Source organism: Dysidea avara, chromosome 3 (assembly GCF_963678975.1).
Source record: "Dysidea avara chromosome 3, odDysAvar1.4, whole genome shotgun sequence".
Lineage (NCBI taxonomy): Eukaryota > Metazoa > Porifera > Demospongiae > Dictyoceratida > Dysideidae > Dysidea > Dysidea avara.
In genome coordinates this window covers 21,018,682-21,038,141 of record NC_089274.1, presented here as the reverse complement: position 1 = coordinate 21,038,141, position 19,460 = coordinate 21,018,682, and the positions used below count along the sequence as shown (strand labels likewise).

The 19,460-nt window shown below is 40.1% G+C and overlaps 4 protein-coding genes across 4 annotated transcripts; 2 read left to right on the top strand and 2 right to left on the bottom strand.

Annotated features, from left to right (window-relative positions):
* Positions 1–1,133: 1,133 nt before the first annotated feature.
* On the bottom strand, positions 1,134–2,084 carry LOC136250140 (U1 small nuclear ribonucleoprotein C-like). The gene is made up of 5 exons (XM_066042311.1): positions 1,956–2,084; positions 1,805–1,847; positions 1,647–1,755; positions 1,490–1,597; positions 1,134–1,444 (listed from the first exon to the last, which is right to left on the bottom strand). Exons 1-5 carry the CDS (start codon positions 1,961–1,963, stop codon positions 1,242–1,244), a joined length of 471 nt encoding a protein of 156 aa, XP_065898383.1. The 5' UTR covers positions 1,964–2,084; the 3' UTR covers positions 1,134–1,241.
* Positions 2,002–8,219, top strand: LOC136250138 (MICAL-like protein 2). Its single transcript, XM_066042309.1, has 9 exons — positions 2,002–2,137; positions 2,376–2,527; positions 2,584–2,632; positions 2,689–5,269; positions 6,011–6,110; positions 6,162–6,241; positions 7,031–7,139; positions 7,907–7,944; positions 8,056–8,219. Exons 2-9 carry the CDS (start codon positions 2,379–2,381, stop codon positions 8,079–8,081), a joined length of 3,132 nt encoding a protein of 1,043 aa, XP_065898381.1. The 5' UTR covers positions 2,002–2,137; positions 2,376–2,378; the 3' UTR covers positions 8,082–8,219.
* Positions 8,129–9,184, bottom strand: LOC136250139 (uncharacterized). Its single transcript, XM_066042310.1, has 2 exons — positions 9,048–9,184; positions 8,129–8,986 (listed from the first exon to the last, which is right to left on the bottom strand). The coding sequence occupies exons 1-2, from the start codon at positions 9,129–9,131 to the stop codon at positions 8,195–8,197; spliced, it is 876 nt and encodes a 291-aa protein (XP_065898382.1). The 5' UTR covers positions 9,132–9,184; the 3' UTR covers positions 8,129–8,194.
* Positions 9,185–9,268: 84 nt separating this feature from the next.
* LOC136250136 (lysosomal alpha-glucosidase-like) lies at positions 9,269–18,727 on the top strand. The gene is made up of 21 exons (XM_066042307.1): positions 9,269–9,863; positions 9,918–10,075; positions 11,739–11,901; positions 11,980–12,076; positions 12,131–12,243; positions 12,306–12,431; positions 12,539–12,670; positions 12,722–12,832; positions 12,878–12,991; positions 13,655–13,739; positions 13,788–13,917; positions 14,634–14,767; positions 14,818–14,852; positions 15,033–15,149; positions 15,359–15,507; positions 15,751–15,895; positions 16,985–17,106; positions 17,153–17,241; positions 17,619–17,668; positions 17,718–17,879; positions 18,577–18,727. Exons 1-21 carry the CDS (start codon positions 9,339–9,341, stop codon positions 18,637–18,639), a joined length of 2,820 nt encoding a protein of 939 aa, XP_065898379.1. The 5' UTR covers positions 9,269–9,338; the 3' UTR covers positions 18,640–18,727.
* Positions 18,728–19,460: the final 733 nt, after the last annotated feature.

Genomic DNA, 19,460 nt, shown 5'->3' with positions numbered 1-19,460 from the left:
AATGGAACTTCAGTTTCTGTTTTGTTTTCTTGCCTTTTATACAGCCAGAATTTTAGAAAACAACACCATTCACTATAAGACGTAAAACTTAATGATGAAAAAACCTCATTGAAAATATAGCCACTGCTAGCAATAACACAAGCACTGTTCACTATTAACAGCATTTTTCTCTAGACAACCTTTGTAAAGTTATATACACTGTGCAATTACATAAAGTAATGCATGCTCAGTTATTATGGCTAGCAACTTTACAGTAGATTGTAACATGATCCATCTGCTTTATATCTTAACATGTCCATTACACCGCTGACTCACTACTGTGGGGCTTGCCCCAATTATCTTGTACAATGATGATGTGAAATACAGTGGGTCTGATAAGTGGAAAGCCCATTAAGCTCTGAAATGATGTTCATAATTAAGTGGAAAACGTGCAGTTATAAGTTGAAAATACAACACTACCATGTACATGTGTATGTTGCTAATAAGGTAAGTATATTATGTTGGTAAATTAGGTCTCTGACTGAGCATATCAGTGTAATATGGACACCTTGTGGGACCAACCAAGAGTCCTAATTTTCCTGGTCAGTTTATGTACTAAGGGATACTCTGGGATCTACTGTATAGCCTAAATATTTCAAGTGGCTAATTTTTCAAGGTTGAGCAATGTTGTTAAAAATAATTTTTTCGCGGATTTGCAAATGCTCCCAAAATGCATTGGACCATATGGAGGACTAAATATTTCAAGGATAAAAGTTTTGCTGGTAACAACAAAAATTTCCCCCCTCATAATATTTAGGCTATATGGTAACTAAGTGTCAGGATTACTACATAGCCTGAATAGTTCAAGGGGAAAAATGTTGCTGATTTCAAGGCTTTTGGTAAAATTTTATTAACTACTCGGACCTACACATATCATTTGCAAACTGCAAAATTTTTACTAATCATTTCACAACCTTGAAAATATTTCCCCTCAAAATGTTTAGGCTATGATGCTCAAGTGTCCACATTAAAATATCCAATGTCCTGATTTTTAGTTAATGTCCTAAGGATACTTTGGAATTTAAACTAATGTTCAGGTCTACCAAGTGTGCACATAAAACAAGCTCCAGCATGTATGATTTTTTTCACTTCGGTTACTTTTGAACTACGGAAATTATTCATTTCCATGATACATGATATTTATCAGTGTAATAAAGTGTATTTTTGCATTAGAATACCATTACAATCTAGCTAATGTGATGTCAGCTACTAGACGATGACGATGCTGGTGGAGGTACAGACACTCCAGGGGGTGGGGCCATCATTTGTGGATTAGCCACACCCTCTGATCCTGCAGTAGACTGAATGCCAGGTGTTACTCCAACAGCTGGAGGGGGAATGCCTACGGGAAATGGTGTAGCTCCTACAGTGGGTAACACTGGTGGTCGTATACCAGGAATTATTGCTGTAAAATATTGATTAAAACTACCATGTACAAACTGAAACTAACGAGGGGGGATTCCTGGTCGCATAGGAGGTGGCATGATTCCAGGAGGGGGAATACCTGCTGCCATGAAAGGAGGTGCAATTAGTCCTTGTTGGGCTTTGAATGCAGCAGCTGAAACACACCCACATAAACAATGGTACACAACAAATGGAGACCATACTAGTTTGGCTTATCATGGACTGAGCTTGTTCCTCTAACCAGCTCATGTAGTACAGCCGGACATTGTCCTTGTGTTTCCTGCCACCATTGTGTGTCTTCCTGACTGAGGGCTGTACGGGGGGGATAGGGTGAATAATTTCACGTGATCTGGTAACTTACGGAGTCGTGTGTTAAGTGAGTGTCGCAGTAGTCACAGAAATACCTGTAATGAATTCCAAATAATGATCACTATAGCAACTAAAATTTATATCGTGCTAAATTGTAAACTGTAAAGACTTTTCCTTAGCATGTAATCACTTGCGTAACTCACTTGGGCATCTTCTGCTGTGATAAATTAAAGTCCTTCACGCTTTTACAACTAAGCGCCTCTTGAAATGAAAAATAAACGCCCGAATAAAAAACTTTGCAAGACTTCTTTAGACACGCCTAGATTCCTTTAACGTCCTTGGCGTCTACAACCGTGTACTTTTGCCCTCTACTGAAGGAGACCTGGTAAGTGTTGTGCATACACTATTGAGTTTTGAGATCTGGCTAAACTAGTAAAGCAGTCACGAATGGCCGCAAACCTTCGTGAATATCGTTGCATACCAGCCTGTAACAGCTGTGTAGTTTCTAAAAGATATTCGGGATTGGGAACTTTACTAGTTGCTTGTAATACAACCCAGATCTTCCAGTATCGTGGGAGCTATGGCATTCCTAGTGTATATGTGCTATTAATAACTTGCTGCAGGTTATGGCCCTGTCAGGGGTGAAGGCACTGCAGGCATGGTGTAAGAATGTCACTGATGGCTACCCTGGTGTGAACATTAAGAACATGACCACATCATTTCGTGATGGTCTGGCATTCTGTGCTATTATACATCACTTCCGACCTGACCTAATGTATGCCGTCCTCTTTGTTCATCAATGCCTTTATCATACTAGTTTGTTTTTTGTAGCAAATTTGACCAGTTAAAACCTGGTGATATTATTAAAAACAATCAATTGGTGAGATAACTGTGTACAATATATCATTTACCCTATATGGCAATGTAATGTAATAGGCATTTGATGTAGCAGAAAGGGTGCTCAACATTGCAGCACTATTAGATGCTGAGGACATGTTAGCACTTGAGACTCCTGATAAGCTAAGTGTGTGCACCTATGTGTCCCAGTACTACAACTATTTCAAGGATAAGACCCCTCAGGGAGCCAAACCTTCTGCTCCTTCTGCAGGAGGTGTGGCTGGGGCAGCAGCAGATATAAAGAAGCCTAAGGTGGAGAACGTTGGACCAAGAAATAATCAGCCTGTTGTTACTAAATATAGTAGTGCAGTAACCACACCCACTGTTGCTGCAACTTCCAAGCCTTCTGTTGTAGCCAATCAGAAGCTGCCGAATAGCAGAACCACTCCTCCATTTAGTGCTGCAGCTCCTGCCATCATTAAATCACCCACTCCCACTCAATATAGTGCCACACCCTCTACCATTTCAGCCAATCAAGTGAGAGCACCACCTGTTAAGGTGCCAACTATTGCAGCAACAAGCCACACTCCTAAAATTACCAGTAATATGACCAAGGCAACTGTTAGTCACACTCCTTCATCTTCCAGCACCATTACTAAGACAACAGCTAGCTACACCCCTAAGATTACCAGCAATGTAACCAAGGCAACTGTTAGTCACACTCCTTCAGCTCCCAGCACCGTTACTAAGGCAACAGCTAGCTACACTCCTAAAATTGCCAGCAATGTAACCAAGACAACTGTTAGTCACACCCCTTCAGCCCCTAGCAGTATTACTAAGACAACAGCTAGCCATACTCCCAAAATGCCTCCAACCAGTCAATCAGTTGCAGGTGCTCGTAGCAACTTGTCTTCTCTAATTAGTGCCATGCAAGCTAAAGAAAGCAGGCAGCAAGGAGCAAAGCAATTAGGGGGAGGGGCTCCTCCTGCTGTTGTCAACTCCACCCCAATCTCAACTTCAGCTACAAATAAGACCACAACGACTTCAAATATTTATATGCCACCTACCAAACCTGTTACTTCGGTAGTCACTAAACCTGTTGCGCCTGTTGTCAGTAAACCTGCTAGTTCAGTTGTCACTAAACCAGTTACACCTGTTGTCACTAAACCTGCTAGACCAGCAGCTCCAGTGGTTACTAAGCCAATAGTTACGTACTCATCAGTTACTAAACCAGTTACTTCTACTACTGTGACTGTTAATAAGCCAACTGCTCCTGAGGTTACCAAGTCTTTTGTTCACACATCAGCTGCTAAACCTGTTACTTCAACCAGTTCTCAACCTGTTGTACCTGCTAAGATAACTACTCCAGTTATTAAACCGGCTGCACCAGTTACTCACACAGTGGTGACTAAACCAGTAGCGCCAGTTACATCTGTATCAACAGTCACCAAACCAGTTTCTTCAGTTGCTGTTACTCCCAGCTCAAATAAGCCAGAAGTCGGTGCAACTAAGTGGAGCAGGCAACCTGTGACCAAATCAAGTGATGAAGCTAAACCAGTAGTAGTCAAGGACTCCACTGGCCCTCCTGTGATTAAAGTAACAAATATGTCATCACAAGATGACCTACCTAACAGACCTATACCTAAGCGTACAGTAAGAGCAGGCTCCAAACAGCTGAGACGCGACTCAATAATGGGTAGTGAAAAGTGTGAGGGATGTGGTGAACGAGTGTTCTTGTTGGAGCGTATCTCGGTGGAGAACCACGTGTTCCATCGGTCCTGTCTGAAATGTAGTCAGTGTAATTGTCTACTGAATACCGGTGATTATTTCTATGATCAACCCTCAGATAAATTCTATTGTAAAGTTGACTACAGGAACCTTGTGCGCAGCATGTCAATGAAGCGTTCTATGGCAGAGCGAGGTATCTCACTGCAACAGTTGAATGAAGAAGAGAAGCAGGCATCAAAGAAGTCAGCAAAAGATCTTAAGCCCATCAGTAATAAAGTGGCCGTACCACTATCAAGTCACAAGCCATCTGTTGTGAAACCTGCTCATGACCCAAGTACAGAAACTGTTGAGAGGGCACCATCTGAAGGAGAGTCCAGGTTTGGAGTGCAGTTGAAGAAGATATCTCATGATAAAGTTGAACAGGAGCAAGCAAAGCCCCCAGAGCAGCCAAAAGATTTGCCTCCAGTTAAGCCTCCTCGATCACGCAAGCAAAAGTTCCCTCCTAAAATGGATCAAGTTGGAGAAAATCAAGAGACTAAAGAAGAAAGTGCACCTCCTACTGGTCCTGAATTTTCAATAAGAACTAACAGTGAACCTCCTAGACCAGACTCTGCACCTCTAAAAGCAGACCGCACACCTCCAAAGGCAGACCACACACCGCTGAAGACAGACCATGTACCTCCAACAACAGATCACACACCTTCTAAGCCAAGCCGTCCTCCTCCACCAAAAATTGTCAAAAAGCTTCCAGAGTCTCAATCAGTTGCAGCCACATCCACCAATGCTCCACCCTCTGGTGTACACAGAGCTACAACGGCAGAGATCTCCCTGGGGATAAGTGGCAGCAAGGGAGGTACTCTTCAGGACATCAGCCATAAGCTCACTTTGTTGGAGCGACAATTGAGCGAGCTAGAGTTCCAGGGTGTTCAGATGGAGAAAAAGCTTAGACAAGGTAATTTGGTGTGAGGGAGAGATTCTAGTGGGTTTACAGTGTTTTCTCTTCCCTTTGGGACACACAGGATGTTGTTCCCATCTTTGTTTTTCTGTAGCCGATCTCAGTTAACTTAATTTGTTGGAGCCAGTTTATATTTCTAGCCAAAATTTTGTTCCCAAGATTTTTCCCAGTTATTTTGTCCCTTTGTATCAAACTACAAGCCATTGCAATGAAGCAGAGTGCCGGAGTTCATGAGACATAGGGCTACATAATTGGACAATGGTCAAGAAAGCATAACTAGTATATAACTCTGATACCAAATGTTGGAATGCTTAAATGTAGCTTGGCATGACCTTCTAATATCAATATTTAGATTTTTACCCTTCCAGTATTTTTATTAATTGATTAATTTTTATTTAATTCCTACATTCAGCTAAAAGCCGTTTTTTCATGCCAGAGGCATTCGGCCTCACAATGTTTTATCTCTGCAATAAAATAACCCTCTGATATTTTATTTCTCAATATTTACTCTTCAAATATTTTGTCTTATATTTTCCCAGTCCTTTTATTACTTCAACAACTTGAATACTACTTAAATATTATTATCAAAAGCAGGGTCTCTAAATGCTAAAGAGCCTCTGTGTACTCTGAGCTCGTACAAGTTGTATAGACCCTTCCTTTGCTATTTAACTAGTTTATCCCCAATATTTTACCCAGCCAAAATATTTTACCCACTTATGGTTTTGTGGTTGCCCAAAGGAGGAGACGAAGATGACAATGATGACATGATGAAGGAATGGTTTGACCTCGTCTGTGATAAGAACAAGTTGCTCCGACAAGAAGCTGACTTGGTATACATGTGAGTGTGTCATCAGTAGCATCATGTGACCTCATGTGAGTTGTACCACAGGGCTCGTTATATGGAGCTAATTGATCGACAGCATCAACTAGAAGATGAAATACACCAAACAATGAGCAAGGACCCTAATTGTGAGTGGCTTGGGGTAGGGGTTAAGGATTGACAAGTTTAAGTATAAAGAATGCCTTGAATTTTTTATACACACGTTTCATATCAAGACACCAGGCATGAATTCAAAGTTAGAAGACACTTATCATATATTCTTATCTTAAACAAAGAGCAACAGTTTATACCAGAGGAGGTAAGACATGTGTTGTGCATTGCTTGTCTAATTGCATATTGGTATTTCACACAATTCTCAATAATATCAGTACAAAACCAGCAAATGATGGATCAGTAGATATCTAGATAGCACTTCATGTGTGCCTAAAAGCTATGTATTTTGTTTTTGATTTCTTCGTGAAATATAGAGTGTGCATACTTATCAAGGGGCTCTTTCAAAACAATGTGCATTTCCTTGAAGCTTACAACCTGAATATCCACTGAGCCCCAGTAAACCACATGATTTGTTGGTTTTGTACTGTGAATATTGATAATTACATGAATACTAAATGGCAATTAAATACGTGACATGCAGCACATATCCTATACCTCATCTGAGCTTATACCATAAAAAATAATAAAGCTCATTCCTGGCCTGAGTTAACATACTGAGGTCCTCAAACACACAAAGACCTAATAATTTCATGCCAGCCTAAGTCTTATATGTCAATGTGAAAACCATGCTACAGTTTTGTCACGCACTGAAATCTTACATCACAATTGCATTCCAATAACACAAGTGGCTTTTTCTAGGGTCACCAGACCCTCTGGGCTATGCCAGACCATGTCAATGGTATATATAGCGGTTGTTGTTTTAGCTAAGTCACTACGACAACAGTTAGAAGAAGATGCTTTAGTAGCAGAATATGTGGAGCTGGTGGAGCAGAGAAATCGTCTAGTGATAAATTTGGAAGATGACCGGATCAGGTAACTTGACATTCCATAGTTAAGTGGGAAGCATTATTATCTGTTTCTAAATTGTCCTGTGTGGCTTAATGGCAGCCATATTTTGGTGATGCCATCACATGATGTAACCAGACACTTTGGTTTGTGTCAACTAACTTTTATAAATGGTAATAGGGACAAGGAGTTTTTAGCATCATTAAGGACTGGGTTAGGATTAGCTATTAAGGACTGGGTTAAGATTAGCTATTAAGGACTGGGTTAGGATTAGCTATTAAGGACTGGGTTAGGATTAGCTATTAAGGACTGGGTTAGGATTAGCTATTAAGGACTGGGTTAGGATTAGCTATTAAGGACTGGGTTAGGATTAGCTATTAAGGACTGGGTTAGGATTAGCTATTAAGGACTGGGTTAGGATTAGCTATTAAGGACTGGGTTAGGATTAGCTATTAAGGACTGGGTTAGGATTAGCTATTAAGGACTGGGTTAGAATATACAGAGGCTAGTCATAATGTTCAGTAGAGCTGTAGGTGGCAAGTCATTTAGTTTAGAAAACTAGTACATTTAGTTGCTATTTACTTTACTATGGCACAATTGAGTAGGTTAATTTTTGTATGCTCATGACACATTTCAGATTGGCTGATTTCCCCACTTTATAGTAACTAATCCTGAAGCTGTTGTTATATTGTAGTAGAGTTATTGACAACCACCAGAGTCTATTGACATTTCATGCTACATAGTGTATGAGAAATGTGGCAATTGTTAACAGTTCACTGGTCCTGTTGTTACAGGTGTTTACAGGAAGACAAGAGTTTGGCCGAGAGTGTCAGTAAGTGTAGTGTTGTCATCCTGTTGAGTAATGTTGTGTCTGTATGTGCATCAGGGTGGGCTTCATTCAAACAATACTGCACGCCCTAACTACTGTTATTCTCTAACACAGGCTTCCCTCTTCCTAAAGAACAGTGAATGATCATCTTCTATTGAACATTGTACTTATATAGCTTTATGTGAAGTAATGAAGCAATTGCAATTGAATTATATATTAAAAACATGTGTATATATCATTTATATGCTATACTTTAAGATATCACACTACTAATTTGAGTTGCTTGGTATTCTGGTGTAGGTGAGTCATCATCATTTAAGCAGAGTGGTTTTGATCCATCAGGCAACATGAACGTCGGTGTGCAATCACAATCAGCTACAACACAGAATGCCTCAGGGAAGCCATTACATATTAGCCCTTGACAAGGGTCTGTGGTGCAGTAGGTAGGGGGGAGTAGGTCACACAAACCATCTGTGTTACAGTTGACTGTATGGAAGTTCTCATCAACAAACACTGCTACATCTTGGCCACATCTGGTCGTCACCAAACACATAGCCCCAGGGTGATCAGGACATGTGAGACCATAACAAGGATCAGATGGTAGTGTAGCGGAGCGTTCCTCTATCATCCCTTGCTGTTGTGCCACTATATGGCTCATTTCTATAGTCAAGTTCAATATCTGTCCTTCCATGACACTGATCCTTTCAATATGGTTCCGGTTGAACTTCTCTAAAATTTCTACCTGCTTCTCAAGACCGCTGATGTCATGTGGTCGCGACTTGAATAACTTTTCAAACCTCTCCACTCTCTCCTTTAAATCTCTAAGCTCTTTGCTACACTTGTCACAGTTTTTCAGCTGTTGAGGGACATCTGAGTTGTGTTTGGCGGAGCACAGTGCCTTCCCTTGCGGAGTGTACCATCCTTCACAGCATCGTCGCGTTATCTGCCTCTCAGCTGGATCGCGATCCCCCACTGTTCGGGCAACTGTCTTAAAGCAGTACTCAACTGGACCGTCGTCTTCAACATCCAGGTCGTCTGGAAATTCCTACAGTGAATAGTTATATAGCTAGCTATTTAGCTATAGTTATTGGCTGATAATTATTTACCGTGCGGTCATCATCTCTGCGATAATTCTCCGCCCAACACCACGACACCTCCAGTAGTAGTAGTACAGCAAACAAGAGCTTCATGACGTCTCGATTGTGTAGTGATAGGGGCCTTGTTTGGGTTTATATATCAACAAGTGCTTGTGAGCGCCTAATAAAACAATTAAACTTATAGAGTTTAAAATAAATTTTAAAACGCGTGTCTATAGATCATGTGACAGCTCAATTGTGCCGCCCGCCCCTCTTCGCTAAACACGAGGGGCGCGGCGTAAAATTACTTTAAGCAGAACTATGTTTGGTCGCAAAGGCAACTACTCTACGCTTCAAGATGAGAATCAGCTACAAGCTGGTCATGTGGACGCTAAAGCAAGTACCAGAGCTAGTGCAAATAGCAGCCGAAGGATAGTGGTGCCGATATTAGTGACGCTGTGTGTAATAGCGCTTCTGGCAGTAATACTAGTTCCTGTCATCGTAGTGAGCACTCATGATGACAAGGATAAGCCCAGCCATCCTCCGGGGTTGCAGTGCCCCGAAGCAACACGCGACAGGATTGATTGTTATCCGGAAAGAAACGGAGCTAATGAACAAGAATGTCTAGAACGTGGGTGCTGCTGGGAGGAAACAGAGCCAAACACGGCACCGTTTTGCTTCTTCCCAAGTAGCTATGGATACAGTGTGGAACATGTGCAGGACACACGCACTGGGGTGCTGGTTGAGATGAACAAATCCAATTCTTCATCCCTGCCTTATCGTGAGGAGGTGTTCAGACTAAAAATGGAGGTGTTTTATGAGACCAAGTATCGTGTTAGAGTAAAGGTCTGTCTGTGTAGTGTGTGGTACATGTTGTCATGGTGATGTGTGACATCATAGATTAGTGACCCTGGCCAGCAGAGGTATGAGGTACCATTCCCACACAATGATCCAAATGATAAAGCCGAGAATACACTGTACTCATTTAAACTAGCAGATAACAATGTTGGTAGCTATTTCTCCTTCAGTATAGTCCGTCAAGCAACTAACACAATAATGTGAGTACTGTGTGTGTACACCAGACATGGGGCCAAGTACATTTAAAAGTACTTAAGTAAAGTACAAGTACTTTTGAATTTTCCAAGTACAAGTACTCCAGCAGCAATCAAGAGAATACTCAAGTAAAGTACAAGTACATTTTGCTGTAGTAAAATACATGCTGTATTCAATGTATTATAGTATGTAAGTGTGCCTGGGGGGGTTGGTTTTTGTCAACTATTCTCTCTCTTAAACTCTTAAAACGCACTGACTTGAATAACAGCATTGGCGACACCGTTAATCGTGGCAACATGATACACAGTAAGGTTGGGGGAGGCAGTAGAAGAATCGCAAGAAGTTGTAAACTGCACCTTCATACAATTTTGTTATTCTCATTGTACACCCACTGTGTACAAACTATGTACAATGTTTGCAGTACTTACAAGTACTTTAAGTACTCAAGTACATACAAGTACTTAGCAAAGTACTTGAGTATAAGTACAAGTACATTGGGGAAATTAAGAAAGTATTTAAGTAAAGTACAAGCACTTTCAAATCTGTACTTAAGTGTACTTAAGTATAAGTACTCATGTACTTGGCCCCATGTCTGGTGTACACTAGATGTGTGGTGTTCTGTATGGTTGGAAATTTTTGTGGATTACCTTTTTATGAAGTTTCTACAAAATTTCAAAAAGCAGCAGTATTTGTGCTTTTTTTTTCTCCTTGTAAGATTTTATGTTCCTTAAATTTGTCCCTGGAAGTTTTCTGCTATAAATTTGCAATATTGTGACCTTTAATTACAGTTATTGATCAGCCATAAAACCATATAATTATTAGCTGTCCTTGTTTGCCTTCATGTTAACGTAGTAAAGTTTGTATATTTTACAACCTTTTAGCCATGTGCTACACATATTGTTGATTTAATCACTAGTTTACATGCTGCTACCATACAGTACTGGCACTGGTGCAACATGTGATGGCTGAATAATCATCTGCTGAATAATCAGCAGCTGATTATTCACCCTGCTGCCACATGTGCACCTGGATATCCCACCTCTGCAATATCAGGCATCTTTGATGCTTATGGGCTCCTGGCAACATATACAGTACTGCCCAAATGCAATGTTGTACTCGCTCGCACGCACAATTTTGCTCGAGATTTTAAAAATTGCTAATTAAGGGGTATGGCAACTGTTTCGCTTGCAATTCTCATGAGTGAAACAGTTGCCACGCCCTTTAATTAGCGATTTTTAATATCTCGAGCAAAATTGTGAGTGCAACATTGCATTTGGGAAGTACCATATCTGAGGTACTTTATAATTTCTCACCACAAGAAAGTGTAGATGCCTGAATTTGCAAGCAAAAGTAGACAAATTTTTGACCTAGCACTGCAACCATTGTATATGCTCATTGATGCTAAGGAAAGGAGTCTTAAGGTGTGAATGCTAGACTGCTCAAATGCCCTATCTTAGCAGTTTATGCGCTAAGGAAAACTTTGGGACCTTAACTATAAGTGTCTGGATTATGTAGGTGTCCTCAAGTGTCCACATTAACATGTTTCAGTGTAAAGTGGGACTTACAAAAGTATGACTAACTCTGTTATTAGGAGAGTAGAAATCCAGAATTCACATGTCATGTACATGCTGTAAGATGTGATTGTGGTATTGTTTCTTGTGTACACAGTTTCGGCAGCAAGACAGGCCTGGTGTTCAGTGACCAGTTTATACAGATCTCAACTGACCTTACCTCAGCATACATCTATGGTATTGGGGAGCATGTTGGTAATCTCAGTCTTGATGTGAACTGGAACACCATATCACTGTTCTCCCGGGACCAGCAACCAGAGGTGTGTTAACCACATCCAAGTGTTCACACGCCACATCAAAGTGTTAACAGTTAGAATTCTGATGCTGTTCTATTACAGGGTAACTACAATGTGTATGGTGTCCACCCATTCTACCTGTGTATGGAGACTGGTGGACTAGCTCATGGCATGTTCCTGCTCAACAGTAATGCAATGGGTGAGTAGCCACCCTTTGTGTTCTACATACCCTGCCTCCTCTGCTGTTTATTAGATTATATACTCCAGCCAGCTCCTGGGCTAACAATCAGGACTATTGGAGGGATCCTGGATATGTACTTCTTTCTGGGGCCTAGTCCAGCTGAGGTGGTGCAGCAATACACTGAGGTAGGCACATTGGTACTTTTGTATTACACCTTGTACAGTGTAGTTATGTGGTTTTCTTTTAGCTGGTTGGACGTCCATATTTTCCACCATACTGGGTGCTTGGCTTCCACCTGTGTCGCTGGGGTTACCAATCGGCCAATAACACGAGAGCTGTGGTGGAAAGGATGAGGGAACTACAAATACCTCAGGTAGAGTCACACCCACCTTATTGCCGGACATGTGTTCCCTATCCAATGGATATGACAGCCATGATAACATGTTGCCACATATAGTTGCTATATCTTGTATACTCTAGGATACTCAGTGGAATGACATTGATTACATGCGAGACCATCTTGACTTCACCTACAATCAAGAAGATTTCTCTGAGCTGCCTGAATTGGTGGATGATCTCCATGACAATGGACAACATTATGTCATGATAGTCGTGAGTGATCATGTGATCCAGTGAGTGATCATGTCATGTGATCCTCTACAGGATCCTGGTATCGGCAGTGACGAGCCATCAGGGAGCTACCCTCCATATGATGAAGGAGTTCAGATGAATGTGTTCATTAAAAACTCTACTGGATCTCTCCTTATAGGGAAGGTGTGTTAATAAGGGGATTACTCTACAATAACATCATAACAACAGGTGTGGCCAGGAAATGTCACCTTCCCTGACTTCATGAACCAAACCACAATTGACTGGTGGACTGATATGATTGGACAATTCCATGATGTGATCCCGTTTGATGGACTGTGGATTGTGAGTACTGTATGGCTAGTAATTTGTGAAGGAATTAATACTATAAGCTACAGACCTAAAATTGTCCCAACTTTATCTTTATTCACCAATTAGCTATTGTACATTATTCAATATTGGCTGCATGGTAAACTCACCAAACTTTAGCAGTAAATGTGTGGCTTGACTAAAGTTTGGAAATCCTTTGTCATTATAACTATTCAATGTTAGCTTCTTGATAAATTCACCAAATTTTATCTGCTAAATTGCTGTTATCTCACCCAACTTTTGATGTTAATGGTATATATTTTTACAACAAAAAAAATTTGAAGGTGTAGAAATGGCTTAAGCATAGTACTGTTTTCGAGGATAACAATTTAGCTATGTAGTCTACAAAATCAGTGCCTGTACTAGTTGAGTTGTAGTAAATTCATCAATTTTTGTGACAAGCATTAGGTGCATGTGAACAACATTATGGACTACTACAGTTGATTTCAGGTAGGTTATCCCCAAATTATTAACACAACATCATGTGCAATGTATTGTCTGCCTTAGTGGTGAGTAACCTGAGACTAGTAAACAATTGCTAGCAAGTGCATTTGAATTGTGCGGTTACCCAATCCAAAATCAACTGTACTGACGCTTGTCTTATGTCACATTACATCACATGATGTCATACTTCCTCAGGACATGAATGAGCCATCAGACTTCTATGACGGTTCCATATATGGATGTCCTAATAGTACACTGGAAACACCACACTATATCCCATGTAAGTAATGATCACATGATCCTGATCAATGACATCATCACTACACAGTACACATCAGTGAGAGAGGAGAGCTGTTGAGAGTGAAGACCATTTGTATGACTGCCATACACTCTGATGAATACCTTCACTATAATGTACATAGTCTCTATGGACACAATGAGGCCATTGCAACTCTCCAGTGAGTTTTGTGTGTCAGTTAGTAAACATGGTATGATGTACTGATAGTATTCAGTAGTTGTGTGTAATATAGTAATATATCGTCACTTGTTAGCAAGTTAGGGTGCTGTAGAACGTGATAAGGTCTGGACAGTGACTGAAAATTATTGTGGTATATCAATAAAGCAATTGTCACAGTATTGCTAATTAATACAGTATTTTCGAACATTGTATTAGAATAACTGATTGGTTGTTTGACTGCTCTATTAGGTGGTTTTATTCTTTGGGATTTCCTAATGTGCAGCGTAACTGTCTTGTAGCATCATGTATTTGATAGTGTATGAGACAGTCTAACACTCCCTTAGGACAAGAACACCAGCCACTAAATACCATAATAATATTATCATGATAATATCAATTTTGAACAACAAGTGTTGTTTTCTTAATGTATCACAGTTAAAACTGTGTTGTTGTCCACCCCTTATATACTCCAATCCACACACTATCAGTGCTAATGTACATATGATATTGTATAACTAGAAGCACATTTAAACCGTGAATTTATCGAGGTGTCCTTATTAGCAAGGTGTCCTGGTTTTAGGGGTCTAAATAATTATGTGTTACACTACTACAAATGGGACTATGTTTCAGAGTGTTTTCTTGAGGGATTTGTTCCACTGTATATTTTAGTGTTTCCCTTCTCATGTAATATAAAATCATGTGGTCTTATTAACCTAGTGCTCTAGAACATGTCCTTAACAAACGGACGCTTGTGTTATCACGATCAACATACGCTGGTAGTGGCACCTATGCTGGACACTGGTTGGGAGATAACATAAGCAAGTGGCCAGATCTGGCAAGGTCCATTCCTGGTGAGTGGGACGGTACGTATGTTAACACTGTGTACACATTAATTTCTTAGGAATACTGGACTTTTCCTTATTTGGTGTGCCACTGGTGAGTTTGTGTGGTTATACTTGCATACCACATACCAGCTAAGATACACAGTCATGTGCATCTATTTGTGTTAATATTCGTTTTGTTATAACCATAGCAAATAATTGGTCAAACTGACATTTGTGTTGTATATAGTGGAGGAGTATACTGTGGTTGTATGTTTGTGTATCATGTGATCAGGTGGGTGTGGACATCTGTGGTTTTGCTGGCAACACAACGGAGGAGCTGTGTGCAAGGTGGCAACAATTGGGAGCATTTTACCCTTTCTCTCGTAACCATAATGAGTTTAATGCTAATGTGAGTCACATCAGTGTGGTACACTGGAACCTGTTAATGTGGACACTTGAGGACACATCTAGACATTTCACTAAGATCCCAGTATCTCTTAATACATATGGAGAAGCAGGACACCTTTATAACCTGGACAATATAGTGGTCACAAAGTGTCCGTATTTCACAAGTTCCTTTAATAGCATTAGCATGGTGTTAGCTGTGTGTTGCTATAGGCACAAGACCCTACTGTATGGACCAACCAAACTATTGGAATCATCCGGGATTCACTCAACATACGATATAAACTACTACCATATCTCTACACCTTGTTCTATTTAGCCCACACCAATGGTGATACTGTGGCACGCCCACTGTTTATGGAGTATGTTACATTTTGTGTGGAAGGTCCAAGCTTTTTTTGTAGCAGTCCAATATAACCTAACAGATATCTATGACACATAAATGTTGTTTCTCTGCAAATATTCTGCCAACACAATCTGTCTTTTAGCAAAAAAAAAAAAAAAAAAACTCCAACTTTAGCCAAATTTCATGAAAAATTGGACCTTACATATGAAAATATACAACAGCTAGCTGTGTCATCATGTATTCCAATCCATTGTTGAAGGTTTCCTAGTGACAACACCACCTGGACCATTGACACTCAGTTCTTATGGGGTGATGGACTCCTTATATCACCAGTACTAACTGTAGGGGCGACCACTGTTGATGCATACCTGCCCAACACTGAGAGGTGGTATGATTACTATACTGTGAGTGTATGTGTTTGTGTGTGTAGTGTGTGCGTGTGTGTCTTGCATGGCCAGACCACTCTTTCTCTTTTGCAAAACACACAAAAAAGACAGTGTGGTGCTATGTTTGTGTAGGTCACAGGGCCACTTATTATAATGATGTGAAGAAGAAAAAAGGTTTTGGTGGATTCTATACTCACAAAAAATCTGGACAAAGTATGGAGCCTATCCTGAGAGGAAATAATTGTCCGGAAGCCACCTATTCATTTACAGCGTAAGATAGCTTCAAGCCATTGTTAATACCAATTATTGTCTCTCTCTTCAGTATGACTACAAGACAGCTATATAGAATCCACCTAACCCTTTTTCAAATAACAAAGAAAACCAGTTTGGCCATTAGGATTTAGCTTTGTGGTATGCACCCAGCATATCAGTTTGATTCTGAAGCCTACAATATACTGTCCATACGTTTATATTGGCCTTTGTTGTGCAGGAGAGTTGATTTTCTGAAAATATCAAACACTGTTCTTTACAGGCTAGTTCAAGTATTCTGATAAATGAATTTGATAGATTAAAGAAACCCCAATCATAGAACTCTGTTCAACAAAGCGTACACTTGTTCTGTTTATCATCAAAATACTCAAATTGACAAGTCACTATATGACATGCAGATAATATTTAATTTATGTGACATTGTCAAGCATGTAGTATATCGTAATCGTATAGCCAGAAAATTTTGAAGAACAAAGTTTGCAAATTTGCAAGTAATGATAGCTTCATGAAACTATGATTGTGAAAATCTTTACATATAATCACTTGGCAATAAATGTGAAGAATTGTCCATTCTCTAACTATTCTATGCCTAATACATGCATATTAAAATGTTTTCTAGACTTTCATGAATTAAAAAATGCAAAAAATCATATTTTACACAGTTTCACGAAAGTTTCATACCTTGAAATTTTCCAGATTCTCATTTCTGGTGGGCTCATACTATTTTCACAAGCATCTTTGTACTTTCTTCCCTGTTCTAGAGGGTAGCATGTGACCCCTGTATCAACACATTACTAACCACCTCTCCATGATTGACCACTATTTTCATGGTTACAGATGATGGAGGTGACAGATAAAGGTCACATCACACTTGATGCTCCAATCAAGGTCATACCACTACATGTCAGGGGTGGAAAGATATTGCCACAGCAACAACCAAACCTGACTACTAACGCAAGGTAACTGTGTGGCTAGCGTGTTGCTGTAATGCACCCCTTTTATCAGTCGTGACAACCCGTTCTTCCTGCTGGTGGCACTAGACCATTCCCAGTCAGCCTCAGGGATACTCTTCCTGGATGATGGAGAGTCAATTGGTATGTGTGCTGTTGCTGTGTAATGTTTAAAATGCTTGACATAAGATTAAGCACTCTAATAGTGCAGTGAACTATAAGTAGCTACATAGTGAAGTCTGAAATATAGCTTCTACAATCTGGAGAAATACCCCTAGAATAACCACCACGTCTGTTAAACTCCACTGTATAACTATCATTGCCACATTATTGTCCAAATGTAAACTATGACTGTTCAATTAGAGTATTTTGCCATTGGTGTACATTCTATTAAAGTTTGCTGTGTTTCCCTGTATTTAAATGAGTGGACTTATCCAACAACTTTTTGTAAGATTAATAGTACTGTTTTTCAGGATTCACTATATACATATCTATATATATGTTATTGCCACTCCCATCAGGTACAATACAAAATGGTGATTACAGTTTGATCAGTTACACTGCTAATGGGGTAAGCAATGCATGCATCATGTGAGATCATGTGATCCTGAACCCTCTAGACCTCACTCATCAGTACAGTGATGTCATCAGGATATCTCCCTGCTAACTCATCAACCATCAGTGATGTGACCATATTAGGACTAGATCAGTCACCCAGTAAGGTGTCATTAGATGGATCTGAACTACCTGATTTTGGCTGGCACTGGGTCAACACTACTATGGTGAGTATATTATAGTGAAACTTCTCTGAACACAAATTCAGTAGAAAGAGTATAAATTGGTCCCAACAGGTCTGGCTCCATTATTATAAAAGAAAGCTTCTGCATATGTGGACCAAATATTCAATGATTTTTAAATGCCCATGCATTATAGCGGACAGCAGAGGAGGTTGGATGCACTTGAAACGCTACTTAAATATATTGTTCTTAATTGCATTCTTTGTTTTTGACTCTCGATAGTCGCAATACTAAACTGAAAAATGATGGAGTTCAGTGGGGTTCGTTAGATATTCAGATCGTCCTTTATGTAAGCTTCAAGGCAATGTACTTTGTTTTCTAACAGCACTCTAGATTTGGGTTGAAGTTAATAAATTGCGATTTTATGCATACAACTTCACCTCGACCCTTCACTGCATTACACTGAGATCGCTGTATTACCCTCCTCAATAAAACAGATTTTGCATAATTATTTTATTGGTTTCTTTAAACTCTGGCTTTTTAACCAGCTTAATCAGCGGGGTTGACTGGGGTTTATCACGCCGTTAGATTTAAAAATAATAAGCTTTCAAATGCACTATAGTTTTAATAAAATTGTCTTGAAATGAAGATTTTCCAATGAAAATGTACAGCTCACGTGAACGCGTCCAACCTCCTCTGGCCGGGCAGGTTCCACTGTTCTACTGTTTTTATTCTTCTGCAGGAATTGGTGGTAGATTTTGGTATTCTCAATATGAACCAGCCATTCTCACTTCTATGGGAGTAGTTGTAATATGTACTGTGCTGTGATTGCATTTTTTCAACAATATGATGCTAAATGCATTTTATTTACTATTTTGTGTAAATGCTGTTAAGGAAGGTTAAACTGCAGCATAGATAACTGGTAGCTAGGTATAATCTTGTTAGTACCAGTACTGAAAAAGCCCACCCGTGGTGCAGTGGTGACTCGTATTGACCCTCTATAGTGACAAGTCTCGATCATTGTGTAGTTTCACTTGTGATATTTATATCAGGATCTATATGGGGAATACCCTAGTGACTACACAGTATGGCGAGCAGTATGGCTACTCAAGCATGTCAAGGCGTTCGTCCTCCTGTTGGACGGCACAAAGTGGGTATTGCGCTAATCGTTTCAAACGATTATCGGGGGACCAGTAGACCAGAACTACCCGGCACAGATAAAGATGCACGTACGATGTATGACGCGTTTAGTTTCCTTGGCTATGACATAGTGCTAAGAAGAAATATAACGCGGGACAACTTTCTTGCAGAGTGCAAAACATTAGCAGGATATGACTACTCGTCCAATGGGTGTAAGAGAATTGTCGTTATTTTCTCTGGACATGGCTTAGAGCAGAAGCTGATATTACAAGATGATAAAGTTGTAACAATGGACGAACTCGTAAGCACGTTCAAGCCATTGTCAAGTGGTAACGTTACTCTAGCTAACACTGTGAGGATGTTCTTTATTGACGCTTGTCGTGGTAATGATACTGACCCTGGAATTAGTCAGTCACTTTTGTCTCGCAGTCCGAGAGGCGGTCGCTTTGATGGTAGAGTTTCATCAGAAGCAGGAATAATCATTGC